The sequence below is a fragment of the Trachemys scripta genome, chromosome 1 (assembly GCF_013100865.1).
Source record: "Trachemys scripta elegans isolate TJP31775 chromosome 1, CAS_Tse_1.0, whole genome shotgun sequence".
NCBI lineage: Eukaryota > Metazoa > Chordata > Testudines > Emydidae > Trachemys > Trachemys scripta.
In genome coordinates this window covers 146179465-146197632 of record NC_048298.1, presented here as the reverse complement: position 1 = coordinate 146197632, position 18168 = coordinate 146179465, and the positions used below count along the sequence as shown (strand labels likewise).

The following is an 18168-nucleotide window of genomic DNA, read 5'->3' as shown; positions in this document are numbered from 1 at the left end:
TTTCAAAGCCAGGACGCTTCTCTCTCTCATGAGAACACTGTGACCCACCGAAGCTGAGCACCAGGTTCTGACAGCCAAGATACTCCAGCAGATCTCAAATGTCTCAGCAGAACATAAGGAAAGCAGCTTTCTCTAAAATACGCGTCTCATGCCAAGTAGGGCTTTACACATTGCTTTAGTATCTTGAATTGCCCCAGAAGTCAAAAGAAGTAAGCAGAGGGCAAGGAGCACAACTGTCACACACTTACAGCTCCCCATTCAGAAGGCAGTCTCACGGGATACCCTGAAGAAGGGTCACTGCAGTAATCCAGCCTAGAGGTGACAAAGGTATGGCTGGTGGAAAGAAAATGCCAAGATTTGATTTAGCAATTGCAGGTTTTCTATAAATACCAAAAATCAATAACTGTCCGCTAGATGTTGCCATTAAAACTCAAGAGGGAAAGAATTAGGTGTGCGCTGCTTAAGCAAATCAATGGGAAGTTGTGATTAAAGCACAGGACTGGGAGTTGGGAGATGCAAGATCTATTCTTGGCTCTGCCACCCTCATCCAGTGTGACCCTGGGCAAGTCAGTTCCTCCCCCTCTGTGCCTCAGTTTCCCCAGCTACAGAACCAGGATGACAATAATTGCTGACCTCACCAGGGTATTAAAAGGAATATTTGACTGACATTTGTAAAGTATTTTGAAACCCTCAAATGGAAGGAACTAGAGAGGTTCAAAGTATTAGTAGCATTAAACATCTGTAAATGTAAAACTAAAGTTTCTAGTTAATTCAGCTTGGCCTTAAAGTTACAGCTGAAAGCCCCAGGACACCAGAGCGTGTTGGGCTGAATGGATACAATAGGTCATCACAGGTGCATCCACTTTCAAATGGCACACAGTGTCCTTGGGAGCCTACCTGTGTAGTTAGACAGCCATTAACACAGTACTGATGCACTCTACTTACCTGGTACCTAACACAGTGGATTGAAAGGATATGTCCTATTTAATCAGTGGCTTTTAAAAAAATTGTGTGGTTTAGTACATTGATGTGGGGTAGCTTTCAAAAAATGCGGGGCCTTCTTTCCGGGTACTCTTCAATTCATATGCTAAAGCTGTTAACAACAACAGAAAGCATGTACGCCCTTTACATGAATGTAACATTTTAAAAACGCACATTCACCCACCTCCAAAATCTCTTGGGAACAAGGACCCAGGCCTTATTGACTGGGGATATTTGATGTTTTTAAGTGCTGTACAAACACTTCTGTACCTCTGTGTGAGGCAGGAAGGTATTACCCTATCCCTATGGTACAGACAGGGAGACAGAGCCAACTTCAAATTTGCAGCAAGGCTAGTGTAAGCAGTGCATCTCCGATGGAAGTCTCTGGGACACATTCAGCAGTGATATAAACCCTTTTGTTAATCACACATCCTGCACCCATTGAAGTAAGTGGCAAAACCCCCAAGTTCTACAATGAGAGTGCCGGCGCTAGCTGTAAGCTGGTCAGAGGTGGAGAAGGATCGGTCTGTGGAAAGCACCTACAGCACGTTCTGAATCTCAGGAAGGGCAAGAAAAAGTATCCTCCTGTTACTTTCCACCCTCCCTCCCCACCTCAGGGTGACACATTCGTTTTTCACGCCCACTGCATGCCACATTGTTGCCAGACACCCTCATTTGCCAGCTATATTCAAGATATCGTTTACACCAGGCTTTCTGCCATTATGTAATTGGGCTCGGCGTGTAGAAGGGGTAGCACGACGAGTGAGTAGTGGCAGTTAGGAATACAGCCCAGGCCCCCCGACTCCCAGTCCTGTGCTTTAGCCAGTAGACTCCTTGTCCCCTCATGCACAGATCATTGCTGCTACAGCTCAGTTTCTGCATAAGCAGAGTAAGAGGGCCCAAAAGCAGCTAAGGAGCCCACAGTACACTGGCTTCCCTCTATCGGAGGCTGGCCACCGCCTCCTTCTGCTGCAGTCACTTGGCAAGCACACATCTCACTGACTCAGCAAGAATCCAGTGCCTCTTGTCAGTTACTTCAAGAAACTGCTGATTCTGGAAGGGCTATTTAATCTAGGATGCAGCAGGAGTATGTGGAGACTGAACTCCCCTCTTGCCCAGAGAGGTCACCCCTCCAGAGCAGGGCTACAGCAAATTGGCAGGGCAGTACTGCCTGGGAGTCCGCTTGACTGCTGCCCATGCTGTACCTATTCTGTGGATAAACAGAGAATTGCTGACAACCTGGCATGATAGAGACTTAAAACATGGTTTAAAATTGTGACTGGGAAAAGCGACAAGGGAAGGCAGAATGGAATGGGGGGGAAAAAAAGCAGAGAATAGATCGAGGACTTACAAAAGACAGAGACAAAGTGTGCCCCAAGAGTACTAGCAAAAGCCCTGTGGATACAGCATTACTGCCACACCATCCAACTGAAAAAGACATACTTATGGCTTGGACCATGGACATCAGCAGCCTGGAAATGGAAGGCCCTGACTGTGGATGAGCCCAGCAATAGGGGCCCCAGGCACACCAGCTGTTTCAGGGGCAAAGGGAGGGGTTGCCCTTGACAAACCAAACCAAAGACAGGATGATTTGCACAGGGACTGAGGCTATTCTGTCCCTTTGCCAAGTAGCCAAGCTCTCTTTGGTCTCTCCTGGCTACCAGCTCCTGACAGCTAGCCAGAAGGTCAACTGCAGCCCCTCTGAAATACCTTCTCATTGCTCCATAACTAACAAAGAGGCTAATGCAGCTAGTGAGGCAAAGGACACTCAGATTATTCAGGCAGCCTGAGTTGCCCTGAAGCCCTTGGCATAGCTGCTCACAAGTGGCTTCATTAAAATAACATATTGCAGGCTTTACCATGGTTAAAAAAAAAAAAAATCACAAAATGCATCAGACACCATGTACACACAGCACCATGGAGATGCAGCACTTCTGGGTGGAGAACAGCAGCCCAGCAGTGAGCACGTTGCACGTGGGTAGGAGGGGACATTTTGGCCAAGAACACCAAGGTAAAGCCCTGGAACCTTTTGCATCCAAGCAATCCTACAGCAGTCAGGACCTTGTTTTTTAAAGACTTCAGCCCAAAGACCATCAGACGGTACACTGCATGGAACTCCATTTATCTCCTTCACAAGGCTAAAAAAACTGTAGAGAGTGCCCTGGAGTCAGAACCCATGGTTCTAGGGAGTCTGAGTATTTAACATTTGATTCTTAGGATCTACTCTAAACCATCCCCTCCGGCATGATATAACTGCTGACTTCCACAGAGCAGAGTATTGTACAGCTAAATAAATAAGTTAGTCACAGAGCATGAGGGTGCATATGACCAGGGCTTCACACAATTTTGGGTCCTGTGGCTGCTGAATTTGCTACAGAACACAGCCATCTCTGGAAAGCTGACAGGTGTGGAGGGGCATTCAACTCTGACTAAAACATCGTCTAGGGATGCCAGTAATACAGAACGACCGCTGTTTCCAGTGTAGGATTAACCGACAAACAGCTCAACAGCAGAGTTAAATTCTGTAAGAAGTAATAAGTGATATGTTAAATCTAAACAGGCACACGGCTTATTAAAATAATAGCCATACTAATCTAATATACCAATGCAAGAAACTCAAAACCAAAACTGGGTGAATTAGAATGCCTGCTAGCTGAAGAGAACTTTGACTTAATAGATATTACAGAGGTGGTGCGATGACAAAAATAATAATAAAAAACAAACAATAAATCATAGAAGATTAGGGTTGGAAGAGACCTCAGGAGGTCATCTAGTCCAACCCCCTGCTCAAAGCAGGACCAACCCCAAATAAATCATCCCAGCCAGAGCTTTGTCAAGCCAGGCCTTAAAAGTCTCTAAGGGTGGAGATTCCACCACCTCCCTAGGTAACCCATTCCAGTGCTTCACGACCCTCCTAGTGAAATAGTGTATCCAGCCTAGACCTCCCCCACTGCAACTTGAGACCATTGCTTCTTGTTCTGTCATCTGCCACCACTGAGAACAGCGTAGCTCCATCCTCTTTGGAACCCCCCTTCAGGTAGTTGAAGGCTGCTATCAAATCCCCCCTCACTCTTCTCTGCTGCAGACTAAATAAACCCAATTCCCTCAGCCTCTCCTCATAAGTCATGTGCCCCAGTCCCCTAATCATTTTTGTTGCCCTCTGCTGGACTCTGTCCAATTTGTCTACAACCTTTCTGTAGTGGGGCCCCCAAAACTGGAAGCAATACTCCAGATGTCGCCTCACCAGTGCTGCATAGAGGGTAATCATCACTTCCCTTGATCTGCTGGCAATGCTTCTACTAATGCAGCCCAATATGCCGTTAGCCTTCTTGGCAACAGGAGCACACTGCTGACTTATATCCAGCTTCTTATTCACTGTAATCCCCAGGTCCTTTTCTGCAGAACTGCTGCTTAGTCAATCGGTCCTCAGCCTGTAGCAGTGCATAGAATGCTTCTGTACTTGTCCTTGTTGAACCTCAGATTTCTTTTGGCCCAATCCTCCAATTTGTCTAGGTCTCCCTGGACCTTATCCCTACCCTCCAGTGTATCTACCTCTCCCCCCAGCTTAGTGTCATCTGCGTACTTGCTGAGGGTGCAATCCATCCCATCATCCAGATCATTAATGAAGATGTTGAACAAAACCGGCCCCAGGACCGACCTTTAGGGCACTCCGCTTGATACCGGCTGCCAACTAGACATTGAGCCATTGATCACTACCCGTTAAGCCCTACGACCTAGCCAGCTTTCTATCCACCTTATAGTCCATTCATCCAATCCATACTTTAACTTGCTGGCAAGAACACTGTGGGAGACAATCAAAAGCTTTGCTAAAGTCAAGGTATATCATGTCCACCGCTTTCCCCATGTCCACAGAGCCAGTTATCTCATCATAGAAGGCAATCAGGTTGGTCAGGCATGACTTGCCCTTGGTGAATCTATGTTCACTGTTCCTGATCACCTTCTTCTCCTCCAAGTGCTTCAAAATGGATTCCTTGAGGACCTGCTACAGGATTTTTCCAGGGACAGAGGTCAGGCTGACAAGTCTGTAGTTCCCCGGATTCTCCTTCTTCCCTTTTTTAAAGATGGCACTATATTTGCCTTTTTCCAATCGTCCGGGACCTCCCCTAATCACCATGAGTTTTCAAAGATAATGACCAATGGCTCTGCAATCAGATCAGCCAACTCCCACAGCACCCTTGGATGCATTGCATCCAGCCCCGTGGACTTGTGCTTGTCCACCTTTTCTAAATAGTCCATAACCTGTTCTTTCGCCACTGAGGGTTGCTCACCTCCTCCCCATACTGTGCTGCCCATTGCAGCAGTCTGGGAGCTGACCTTGTTTGTGAAGACCGAGGCAAAAAAAAAAAAAAAACCCACCACAAACATTGAGTACTTCACCTTTTTCCACAACATCTATCACTAGGTTGCCTCCCCCATTCAGTAAGGGGCCCACACTTTCCCTGACCTTCTTCTTGTTGCTAACATACCTGTAGAAACTCTTCTTGTTACCCTTCACATCTCTTGCTAGTTGCAATTCCAATTGTGCTTTGGCCTTCCTGATTACACCCTTACATGCTCGATCAGTGGAACACTGGCTACAAATACTACAGGAAGGACAGACTGAGGTGTAGAGGTGGATGCAGTAGCATTATACTTGAGAGATTCTATAGACTCTAGTGAGCTGAAATTCCTGAGAGCAGAGGAATACAGAGTAGAAGTTTTATGGGTACAAAGCCCAAACCACCAAAACTGTAAGTATACGAATAAGGTCCTATTAGTGACCCCCTGATCAGGAAAAGGATATGGAGCATATAGTGTTGAGAGATCAAAAAAAGCAACAAAGCCTAACAAAAGAGCAATAGTGGGTGACTTCAGCTATCTACATGTTAACCGGTTCAATATCACAACGGGACAAGGGTTAGAGAAACATTCTCTCAACATCTTAAGCAATGCTTCTTGGAACAACTAGTTCTAGGGCACACAAGAATAGAGGCTACTGTTGACTTATTACTAAGTTACACAGGTACCTCATGGCCCCTTTAAAAACGGATATTTTAAAAGCAATGAGGAAGCTGATCCAAAAGAACCCAACTTCAAAGTAGAGAAATTAACATCATTACCCTCGGCATAGAGGCTACTTAAGCAACCATAACACAGTCACAGAAGGTACATATGCCCCTAAACAAAAACAGTGTAGAAAGGCAAGCAAATACACTGTGCAATTAAATGGTAAGGTACAAGAAGTTATTTGAGCCAGTGAGGTATCCTTTAGAAGATGCTAATTAGCAGAACAGAGAGCAAAACTGAAAACAATGATCCTTTAAGTATATCAGAAGCAGGAAGCCTTCATTATGAACAAGGGATCTGATAGACTATCAGGTAGTAAAAGGAACAATTAAGGAGGGTAAGGACATTGCAGAGAAGCTAAATCATTTATTTGCCTTGGTCTTTATTACACAGGATTCTGGGGAGATTCCTAACTGCTCTTTTCAGAAAATACGATGAGACAGTGTCAAAGACCGAGATGTGAGAAGAGGAGGTGATGGAACAAACTGCTAAACTGATGAGCAACAAGTCATCCGGACTGGACAGTCTGATCCCAAAGGGCTGAAGAAACTTATGCAATCTATTGCTCAAGTCAGCTGCTACAGGAAGATAGTAAATGGTGTACCTATCTTTAAAGAAGGTTCTAGGGTTATTCCAGGAGTTACAGCCCCATGGGCCTTATTTTAGTATCAAGCTGAGATGATAGCTAAAGTTAGAATTATAAAGCACCCAGATGAACATGATAGGGACAAGCCAGCACAGTGTCTGTAAAGGGAAACCATACATCTCCTAGAATTCTTTGAAGATGTCAACAAAATAGGGATAAAGGAGACCAAGTCCCTCAGCAATGAGGTGAAAGGTAATGTTTTGCACGTATTAGAAATGTACTAAAGAGACAAAAACCAAAGTAGGGCTGACAGTCACTGTTCAGTAATGTAAATGATCATCACAGGGGTGCCGCGAGGCCCCATACCAGGACTGGTGTAATTCAATATGTTCATGAATGACCTGGGAAAGGGGGATGAACAGTGAGGTGGCAAAATTTGCCAGCGATAAAATGATTTAGGTGAGTTGAGACAAAAGAAGGCTGTGAGGAACTTCAGAGGGGTCTAAGAAAGCTAGGCAAACAAGTAGCATGGTCATGGAGGATGAAATTCAATGTTAGCAAATGGAAGGTAATACAAACTTAAAGGAATCATTTGAACTACTCGTACATATTAGTAGGTTCTAATTTAACTGTAATCCCTTGGGGAAATTAGCTTGGTATCATCGTGGACAGCTCAGGGTAAACATTTGTTCAATGCACAGCAGCAGTCAAACAAAATGTTAGGATGTCTAAATAATGAGATGGCATTTCTATTTTCAGTATATTCGATTATGAAAATTGATCGCATACTCTCAACAAGAATACTGCATTTACTTCTGGCTGCTTTACCTAAAAAATATAGCGAAAACCGAAGAGTTTCAAAAACGGGCAACAAAAATGTATATAGGTCAGGAGAAACTTCCTTATGTCGTTAAGGTTGGGATGATTCAATTTAGAGGGGAGATAGAGAAGATACTGAGGGGTACAGAGAATACAAACGGTGAGGTGCTTCTATTTACTCTCATAACAGAAGGACAAGGGGCTGTTCAATGAAACACTTAAAAAAAAACACAAACAAAAAAAAAAGAAAAACTAATGCACAGCACATAATGAACCTCTGGAACTTATTACCACATGTTATCACTAAGGCCAAGAGCTTAGCAGGATTCACAATGGATTACACATTTATAAGGATAATGAGAACAACAGTTATGTTAGGTAGAATATTATACACACAATAAATCTTCCTGCTGGAGAGCCTAATAAGTCAACCTCTAACTAATGGGGGTCAGGAAGAAATCTCCCTTGTGCCATTCTGATACGGCATGCCAGCCCTCTGATGTGGGAGGGGTGTATGAGTGAAAGGAAGGTATTTTACTCCAACAGTCGAGATAATTGGAGAGTCTGCAAGTTTGTTTTCAGTTGCTGTAACTGAATCTTGCTTTTGAACAAGAGGGACTTTTGTGCTTGTTGTTTTCTGGATGGAAATGGCTTCCCTGAGGGAAGAACGGATTTTGGACTCCTTGGTCCCTTTCTGCTGTTAAAAGGAATATATAATTTACTTTATTTTGAGACATGAGAACTTCAAAATGTGGCTTGCCTGCTTGACTCGGGAGCCCTTCTTAAAGTAACACAGGGTTGAAGGAAAATGATGTGGCCTTGACAAGGCAGAAGAAAATTTTAGGAGCTACACGTGGAGTGTTTACATTCACAGCCCAGTGACTGGGCTGCCCTCAGCAATAAGACAGCACCAGGGAACCTCTTGACTTAATGCACGTTATTAACTAAACTGCCCACTGTGAGGCTACGTCTACACTACCCGCCTGAATTGGTGGGTAGAAATCGATCTCTTGGGGATCAAATTATAATCAGTCCCCGAATCGACGCTTGTACTCCACCAGCGGAGGTAGGAGTAAGCGCCGTCAACGGGGGAGCCGCGGAGGTCGATTTGCCGCCGTCCTCGCAGTGGGATAAGTCGGCTCCAATACGTCGAATTCAGCTACGCTATTTGCGTATCTTAAATTGACCCTCCCCCCCGTAGTGAGGACGTAGCCTGAGGTTTCTTGCACCTTCCCTTGAAGCGACTGGTATTGGCCACTGTCAGAGACAGGAGACTAGTCTTTGTGGACCACTGCTCTGATCTTGTATGGCAGTTCTTACGCTCACTGCTGCAGAATTGTGCCTCCAAATGCACCCTTTCATCTCTTTAAAGTTACACTTCTAGCTCTTGTGTTTTGAAGAAAACCAGTGCATGGATGTAACTGACCAGAATATAGACATCAACTTTCCGTTGATGATGCAAAAGAAGATGTAGAATCCAACTCACACTCTTGTCATTATTGTCTCAAGAAGACAAAAAACAAAAACAAAAAAACATGATACTACTTTGTATCCTTCAGTGAGTGGGGAGGTTTAAATGCAAAATTAAGAGACTTCAGGCTACACCATCCACTTGTTTTGTGAGGAGCTGGGATCTACATAGATATGAATAATGAAGGACACGCAACATGGCATGTGTGTAAGAAGTGTTTGCATGCCTGAATCTGAATAGAGGAAGGGAAGGAGGATGAGGAATGCTGGACCAATCAATACTTAAAAAAAAGCAAGATAACCGCTTCCAAATATCACCAGCCATGAAGGGAGGGCAGGTTTCTTGGGGTATTTTTAAACTACACCTTCCTTCAAAAAAAAAAAAAAAAAAGTCAAAAGAAATAACTTAAGTAAACTCTGGAGCCGGAATGGACATAACAGTGACCACCAAAACCAAGCAGATAAATCAGTTATGTAGAGACGACAGTTCGCTGTACATAACTAATAATGGTAAATTCTTATCATGGTCTTTAGGAGCATGAAACTTCCATAAGGGAGAAGTGGTCTGAAGGCAATATGGCCCAGTGGATAAAACACTGAACAGATACTCAGGAGACCTTGGGCCTATGTCCAGTTCTGCCACTGGCCTGCTGGGTGACCTCGGACAATCACTTCACCCCTCTCTACCCCAGTTTCCCCATCTGTAAAATGGGGATAATGATACTGACCCCCTTTGTAAAGTGCTTTGAGATCCACTGATGAAGAGCAGGGTATTATTATATTATTACTACTTTATTAACACTTGACTGGGAATCAGGTACTCCTGAGTTCTAAGAAGCAGAGCTTGGAGGAGGCCCTATATGATGCTCAGCAAGTCACTTCCCTGCTCTGTGCATCAGTTTCCCCATCTGTAAAATGGATTGTGACAGGTTGGATCACAGAAACCCCCTTGGGAGCTGCCACCCGATGTGCCAAGACTACCTCTCCTCCTACTTTTCCTGCCAGCTCAGGACTCCAGCACCCTGTCTTGCCGAGCCAGACACACCCGACTGCTCCAACACAGACCAGGGTCTGAATTATTTGCCCCAAAGCTGCAGGTTTACCTGAAAGCAGCTCACAGAAGTGTTCCTGTCTTTAACACTCTGATGCCCAACTCCCAATGGAGTCTAAACCCAAATAAATCTGTTTTACCTTTTATAAAGCTTATGCAGGGTAAACTCATAAATTGTTCACCCTCTGTAACACTGATAGAGAGATATGCACGGCCGTTTGCTCCCCCAGGTATTAATACATACTCTGGGTCAATTAATAAGTAAAAAGTGATTTTATTAAATACAGAAAGTAGGATTTAAGTGGTTCCAAGTAGTAACAGACAGAACAAAGTAAGTCACCAAGCAAAATAAAATAAAAAACACGCAAATCTATGTCTAATCAAACTGAATACAGATCATCTCACCCTTAGAGATGCTTCAGTAAGTTTTTTCCTCAAACTGGACACCTTCCAGGCCTGGGCACAATTCTTTCCCCTGGTACAGCTCTTGTTCCAGCTCAGGTGGTAACTAGGGGATTCTTCATGATGGCTCCTCCACTTTGTTCTGTTCCTCCCCTTTATATATCTTTTGCATAAGGCTGGAATCCTTTGTCCCTCTCTGGGTTCCCACCCTCTCCTTCTCAATGGAAAGACACCAGGTTAAAGATGGATTCCAGTTCAGATGGCATGATCACATGTCACTGCAAGACTTCATTGCCCACTTGCCAGCACAAACGTATACAGGAAGACTTACAGGTAAAACACAGCCATCTGCAGTCAATTGTCCTGGTTAATGGGAGTCATCAAGATTCCAAACCACCATTAATGGCTCACACTTTGCATAATTACAATAGGCCCTCAGAGTTATATTTCATATTTCTAGTTTCACATACAAGAGTGATACATTTATACAAATAGGATAATCACACTCAGTAGATTATAAGCTTTGTAATGATACCTTACAAGAGACCTTTTGCATAAAGCATATTCCAGATATAAAAATATGCCAATGAGTGAATATAATGTAAAACCATATAGACTGCAACGTCACATGGGTTAATGATTGTGCCCTCCCTTATCAAAGAAAAGTGTCGGGCGTCCTCATTGGATAATATTTGTAAATTGCCATGTTAATACTAACTAGGATTTACAAGAAGGGAATTTTCTTCATTACACCTCTGTCTGTTAACATCCAGAAGCTAAATTTCACTCTGGACTGTTATAAAAGGAAAGCAGAATTATTGCTCAACAAGAAGAAAACTACAAAGAATAGAGTCTCAGTGTCTGCATTTCTCCTTGAAATACGTTGTGTTAAAAGCACTTTACTTTTTTTTTTAAAAAAGCACAATGATAGTAGCATCCTGCTAAATATAGATGAGTCACCACAATTTAGTGGTTAAGAATACCATTAGAAATATTGCCACATGCATTTAACATTCTCTAGTGGATAGAACTCGGACCAAGGAGCCAGCACTATTTGCCTCTATTCATGGCTCTGCCACTGAGCTTGAGCAAGACCTTAAACCCCTTTTGCCTCAATATTGCCATCTGTAATTTTGGCATACTGCTACTCACTCACGTCTTAGGAGGGAGAGGAGAAATAATTTGCAAGTTTCTTAAGCTGTTTATGCAACACTTGGAATATTCAAACTGTTACAGAAAAACTAAATATAGTTGGTCTTGAGGTGCTTTGAGATCCCACAAAGACATCCTATAAATGAAAAACTGTTTGAAAAGTACTGAAAGAAAAGAGATGAAAAGTCAATTATGCCCATTTTCCAAAAGAGGGGAGGAAGCCCACTGGAGAAGACCAAGAGTGTGTTAATGCATTTGTGTTTACCTCTAGAGAACAGGTCAGGTCGCAAGTGAAATAATGTATCTACACAATCAGGAAGCCATGCAGTTCGACACAAGCAGCAGCCTGTTCAGATGATACACAAGGATGGACGAGCAAGGGGCACTGTCCTCGGACCACAACTCAAGAGCTGTAGCAGAGCTGGGAGTAAGAGGGAGCAGGCCTGCAATAGAAGCAGGTGCTATATGGTAGGGCTGAAGTGCGCTACCAGAGCTGCGTAAAAGGAGTCCAAGACTGGACTAAAAGAGCACAAGGTGCTGCAGATCAAGATGAATGGTGTAGTACTGTGTGAGGTGCTGCAGAGCAGTTGCTGGGACTCTGACAGACTCTATGCAGTGCTGTCAGTCCCTCGGTCGAGAGCCCCCACTGCACGTGCACAGTTAACACGATCACCTGTTGCGACGACATCACATGATAGAAACCTCATTTCGTTAAAAATGAATCTTCAATTTAGCTGTTCCCAATGTGTGATTTCTAACACATTTGAAAATTTGCAATAAGCTATTACTGGCAACATAGCGGGATTGCTTTGCAAGCATAGGTTTTGTTTAAGCTTTAAACAGAATTCCCTCCCTACTTTCCATATATTCCACTAGGGGGGCTGAATGTCCATTAACATTTGTATAAATCCCCCTTAATGCTTTACAGGGAAACTAAAGACACTGTCCCTGCCCTGAGGAGCATGCAGTATGGGTATTATAAGCCTAAATAAAGCTGCACACTAGCTCCTATGAAACAGAATCACCACTATTCCACAAAACAACATCAATAAAATGGGCTATGACACCAGATTCTCATCAGGCGATTCCCTAAAAAGTTTGACCATACCATGTCATAGATGTAAAGTGACTGGGTGCAAGGAGACCCCTGGAGGTTCCTTCCTCAGTCCAAATATCACCTTGAATCAGACATGCCAAACCCGTGAAAAAAGCACAGAAATTGGGCTTGTTTTTGGCTTAATTGGCTTGTGAGTTGCTTGTTGGCTAGTTTTTGGCTTGTAGCTTGTTTGGCTTGTAGCTTGTTGCTTTTTTTTTTTTTTTTTTCTTGGCTCCTGGCAAACAGGGACAAGGGTGGGGGAGAGAGTCAGGGGTGCACAGCAGGCCCACCACAGTCCCAGACTGCACGCCAGGCGGATCTAGTCACATAGAGTGTTGGAGTTCTTAGGGATTGGCTTGTTTGGGCCTTGTTTTGAAATGGGATTTGCTTGATTTTTGTCTTATTGTGAAAATCGGGGTGCTAATTTACAGCATGAAAGTTGGCAACTGTGCTTTGAATGTGGTCCAATCTCCTTGCCTTCTCACCCGCAACCCATCAAACCAAACACACATCTGATAGAAAGACCACACTTCCTATCTCAATGTTGTACCCCAAAGTGAGACCCACTGTGGGTCTCCTTCAAACATTATTTGGCTTAAAAACAACCATGGTAATCATTGGGGTTTAATTCAACATAAGTAATGCTATATGCCTGACACTTACACCTTCACCAGATTATTCTTCTATAAAGGACCCCCCCCCCCAAAAAAGGATGTACCTCTTCCTTCTATGTAACATGCAGGTTACTACACCACTGTTGCTTACAACTACTACCCATTTCAAAGCATCTTCCAAAGGCAAAAATAAACCACCAACTTGAGAGAATGGAGGATCACTGATGCATCTTTAAAAATTAAAGAGGAAGGTGCAGGAAAACAATTACTGTTCTGTAAATAAAATCTTTTATTTAAAGGTAAATTTGTAATCTGCCAAGTAGTATCTATCAACATTGTACAATAAAATGAAAGCCCCAGAATAAATATCGGTTAGATCCTTTACCATGTAAAGAGATAATGAAGTGCAACTAAAATTTGTCCCCAAAATTGGAGTTTGTAATAAACTTATTCAAAAATCTCACATCAATAGAAATGTTTTCATTATTCCCCCTCCCTGGTAATTTGGGGGTGAGGGGTGAAAGCTTCTGTTTAAACAATCATACCATTTTATTGTTTGTAACCCAAACACTGCAGCATTGAGAAACTAATCAGTGAAGTTGTTTTCACTTTCATCATTATCCAAGCGAAGAAAATTTCAAAAAGAAAACAAACAGCATGAATAGTGCTTCCTATTTCAGGGGTAATCAATTATTTTTTGTCAAGGTCCAAATTCCTTCATCAAAGTGTAGTCAATTTCCAGACTCCAGAGAAAATACAAAAATAATGATAATGATAATAATAAAAAGATTTCAGAGTCCGTTCAAAAGCATCTGATGGTCCAGATTTATCCTGCAGTCTGCCTATTGACTATCCCTGTCCTATTTCATCTAAAATGTTGTTAGTAAAATGGGTAAGGAAATACAAGCTCTCTTTTTTTAAGCTGACAGGAAAAAAATGCTCAAAACAACCTAATTTAGGTGCCTAAATCACTTTTGAAAATTGGACTCTGGGATCTAAGTCACTTCAGCACGTTTGAAAACTGTACCCCATATCTTAGAGGAACTATACCTTAAGAGATCCTAAACTATGGAGAGGGAAAGGACCATTGCATAGGAGAGACAATTCAGGCTCTCCAGTCTGCCTGCTGCTAAAAAGAGGGCATAACTAACTGATCAAGGGATGAGTGTGAAAATTCCATTATTGACAGATTCTTATAATGTTCCCATCACCTTAGTATCTGAGCACTTTCCAGTGGCGCATTCCATGATGTGACTAACATCCTGTGTGCAGTTTGAGCCTTCTCACCCCCTACTCTAGGGGAGAACTGTGGATGCAGGGTAGGTAGCATTTCGTTTTGGTAGGGGTATGGGTTGGGGTTGGCTTGTTAACTGTACATGCTGCTCTGTGTTTGTATTAGAGAAGGCAGGGTGGAGAAATGCACCTGCAGCTGAAGGTACTGGTGAGGTCTGTGATGATCCTTAGTCTCGTGTGGGTGTTCCTGTCAGTCTTGGACCAACCCCCTGAGCAAGCTCTTTCTCCCTCACAGACAAGCTTTACCCTACTGGTAGAAAGTTGCCTTATGCCTGAGGAGCAAAGTTGTAAATCATGATCTTCATCCTGGAGCTTTAAGCAATCTTTGAGCTAGGCTGGGGTAAGGCCATTGAGCATGAAGTGAAATACAGTTACTTTAAAGCAAGTTCAAGAGCCCAGCAGAAAACGCTCCTGTGAACACAGCAGAGAGAGAGGACATGGGCCACACTCCTCTCTCCATGCCTGGCTGCAATAGAACAACTCCATCCGACCCATCTGCGTTAAAAACGACTACAGGAGCAATCGCACATTTCCCATTCCCTATAAATAAGCCAAGGCTGGGCAGTTTACGGGGCACAAATCAGAACGTCTCCCTCCCTCTGACAAGGAGCATCCCCTTCCCCTGGAGTCCCCCTGGCGCAATAGTCCGGGGCTCGGGAAGCCGGGGGGGGAGGGCGGTGGATCAGCCCCTCTCTGGGACTTCCAGCCAACTTGCTTAGCTCACTCTTGCAGTGGGGAAGTGGACAGCGCCTGGGTGCCCAGCCGGCGCGCTGCCCCGTTCCCTGCTCGGCGATGCCACCCTCCCGACCCCAGCACCAAGCGCCTAGTGGGCGATCGCTTCCCCCTCGCCCGGCCCGGGCACCGAGAAAGTTGCGAGTTCAAGTCCCGCCCGGGCTCGGAGTGAAGTCGGAGGGCCGGTGCCCCCCCGCCGCCGCCCTCCCCGTCCAGGGCGGCACTCACCTCGCAGAGACAGGAGCGCAGCCAAGGGGCCGACCCACAGCCCCCAGCGGCCGGAGCCCCTCGGAGTCATGCCGGGCAGGGAGAGGGGCTCAGCCGGCATCTCGCGCCCCCTCCCCGGGCAGCGGCGGCTCCGCGCCCGGCTGCAAGCCCCCAAGTCCAGCCCCAGGTGCGCTCAGCTGCCCGGAGCTCCCAGCCTGGGCTGCTCCTGCTGCAGCCGCAGCTCCGGTTCCTCCCGCGGCAACCGCTGTCCCGGGACCGCCCGCCTGCACCGCCCGCTCCCCGGGAGGCTCTGGAGCTCCGGAGCCCCGGCAGCCCGGGGACGCCGCCAGGCTCCGAACCGGCCCGAGAGCGCAGCCTGGCGGCCTCGCCGAGCTGCAGCAACCCGCCACCGGGATGCCACCCAGCCCGAGCACCGCCTGCCCCAGCCCGGCACCGCAGGTGCCCCGGGCTCCGCTACGCCCCGCCCGAGCGCCTGCCTCACACCCCCGGGGACTCTGCTGCTGCTCGGCCGGGGCCCCGAGCTGTTGCCCCAGAAACTGGAGAACCGCACACACCAAAAGCGGAATAAAACTGCAGGGCGCATTCCCCCCCCCCCCCCCCCAAGAGGCGGGCTTGCTTTAGAGCTGCACGGTGCTTTATCCTCCCCCCCCCCCCCCCCCCGCCATCCCGCCACCCAGCACAGCTGGCTCCTAGAAAGCCAAGGGCTGCTTCTCTCTAGCCCGAAAACACTGGCTGTCCAAACTTCGACCGTGCACTTGCCAGAAGCCCAAAGGGCCGCTCTGCGGCTGCCCGAAACCGAGCCGGTTTCAGCCCTGCTCCGGCTGCACCACCTCAAGTTGGCCAGCATCCTCCAGTGACTTAGCCAGCAACGTGCCAGCTTTATGCCACTGAAATCCGGGCACTGCAGAGACAACTAGTCCAGCTGTGCCATGCCTTGTTGGCAGCCCAGTGCCCAGCAGAGGTCCCTCCCTGCAGGTGATGCTCCCTCTTCATCCAAGTCATCTCCCTGCCTGGCTCAGTTCAAGATGGAGCATCATGCCCATACAATCGGAATGCACATGCCCACATCTTGTTTTAGTACATAGAAACTAAGCAGTCCAATATGTGATGCTCCATTTTGGTCCAAGCTAAGATGCAGCCTCTTACAAACCAGCCCTACACTGTCCCTGCTTGCAATACTCAAATTTTTAATCCCAGCAGGCATGTGGCCTCCTGGGAACAACAGGGCCCGGCTTGTGATGTGCCGGCCCGACTTGAGCAGAGGCTGTGGCTTGTGGCGATTACACTCTTAGCTAGCCCCTGTGCTATTTCCCTCTTAGAGTCTGGGCAGTTCTGGAAGGAAGACTGCATCGTGGGACTTATTGCCTCTAAGGCTTGCATCTCTGTATTAGTGGGTTGGGTGGGCTACACTGGACTTGTCTCTGCACTACCCAACTTCAAGTGGCATCAATGCCACGGGCCTAATTTTCCGAGATATTGTGCACAAACAATTCCAAGTCAAGTCAATGGGAGACACAGGTGTTCGGGTCCTCTGATAATCAACCAAGATATTACTGAAAATAAAGTGATTTGGAATGCTGAGCTAGCAATGCCATGTAACATAAAAAACACCAAGCTGGTGGAGACACCACGGCCCTGGGCAGGGGAGACTGACACTGCTCTTACCCGGGAAGCTGGCACCTAGGTATTGCAGGGACGTGGCCATTAGAAATGGATAGACAAACTGAGCAAAGAGAAACAGCTTCCGTTACTTGATGGTAGTGCTGAAGTGTCCTTTTCCTCTGCTGAGAGCCGAGACCTGGGAACAACCTTAGCCTCTTGACAAATAAGTGTTTGATTAAAAAACAGTCTCACTGCATTTAGTACATGCCAATTTCGCTCATGCCATGTCATCTACTTGCAGAGAGGTAGACCACTGGAATCAGTTCAGTCAATGAGCAGGTCCCTCTGCAGTGGCTGATTGGATTCACTTCCTGCAAAGTACTCATAAGTATGACTTTAATCATGATCCTAGTGGGCAGCACTTCTGCCAGCTGGCCTAAAATGAGCCAATTCCTCCTGGTCAGGTGGGTAGGAGCTGTGCCTATCAGTTAACCATCTTCTAGCATCTGACCCCCACAACATAGCATGGCATATTGACAAGGCAAAGATGGCTTTAATTAGTTACTTCAGTAGCTGGCAAAATAAATTAAGCTGTGGCTATGCAGAAAGTTGGAATGACAGCCATAGGGAACAAATGGCTAGATATTTAGAAATAACCCTCACTCCACAACACCACCACCTCCGAAATAGTTTGCAAATTGCTCAGGAAGGATTTCAAAGGTGTCCCCTTGTTCCTGGAACTCTAGTGAATTATTGGAAAGGAAATTTAGTCTTCCCCAATACTTAGTATGCTCCAGCTCCTTGTTTGATGATGACAAAGTACAAAAAAAAGTCAATACATCTGCAACTAGATCCCTCAGAGAAGGGGTAGGAGCAAGTGACTGTGAGGTATATACGTACTGCTCCCTTGAAGTCCATTTGCCCATCAGGGAGTGCCCCACTGACACTGATGGAACAGCACACTCCTGAGAGTGGAGGAGAATTACGCATACAAATTCTCCAGGCATCAGCAGCTGACTGCCGTAACTCTTCCTGTCAGGTACTGTATGAATTTAGTGGCTAATATCTTTGCCAA

At 45.7% G+C, this 18168-nt stretch overlaps 1 protein-coding gene across 2 annotated transcripts in view; it reads right to left on the bottom strand.

Annotated features, from left to right (window-relative positions):
• Window positions 1–15734, bottom strand: part of IGSF11 (immunoglobulin superfamily member 11) — a 143930-nt gene extending 128196 nt beyond the window's left edge. For both annotated transcript variants that reach the window (XR_004648086.1, XM_034788999.1), the window contains exon 1: window positions 15492–15734. Coding sequence is in view for 1 of the 2 variants with exons in the window: in XM_034788999.1 (XP_034644890.1) it covers window positions 15492–15591 (100 nt within the window). In the remaining variant the exon portion in view is untranslated. The remainder of the gene's footprint in view (window positions 1–15491) is intronic.
• Between the last annotated feature and the right edge of the window lie 2434 nt (window positions 15735–18168).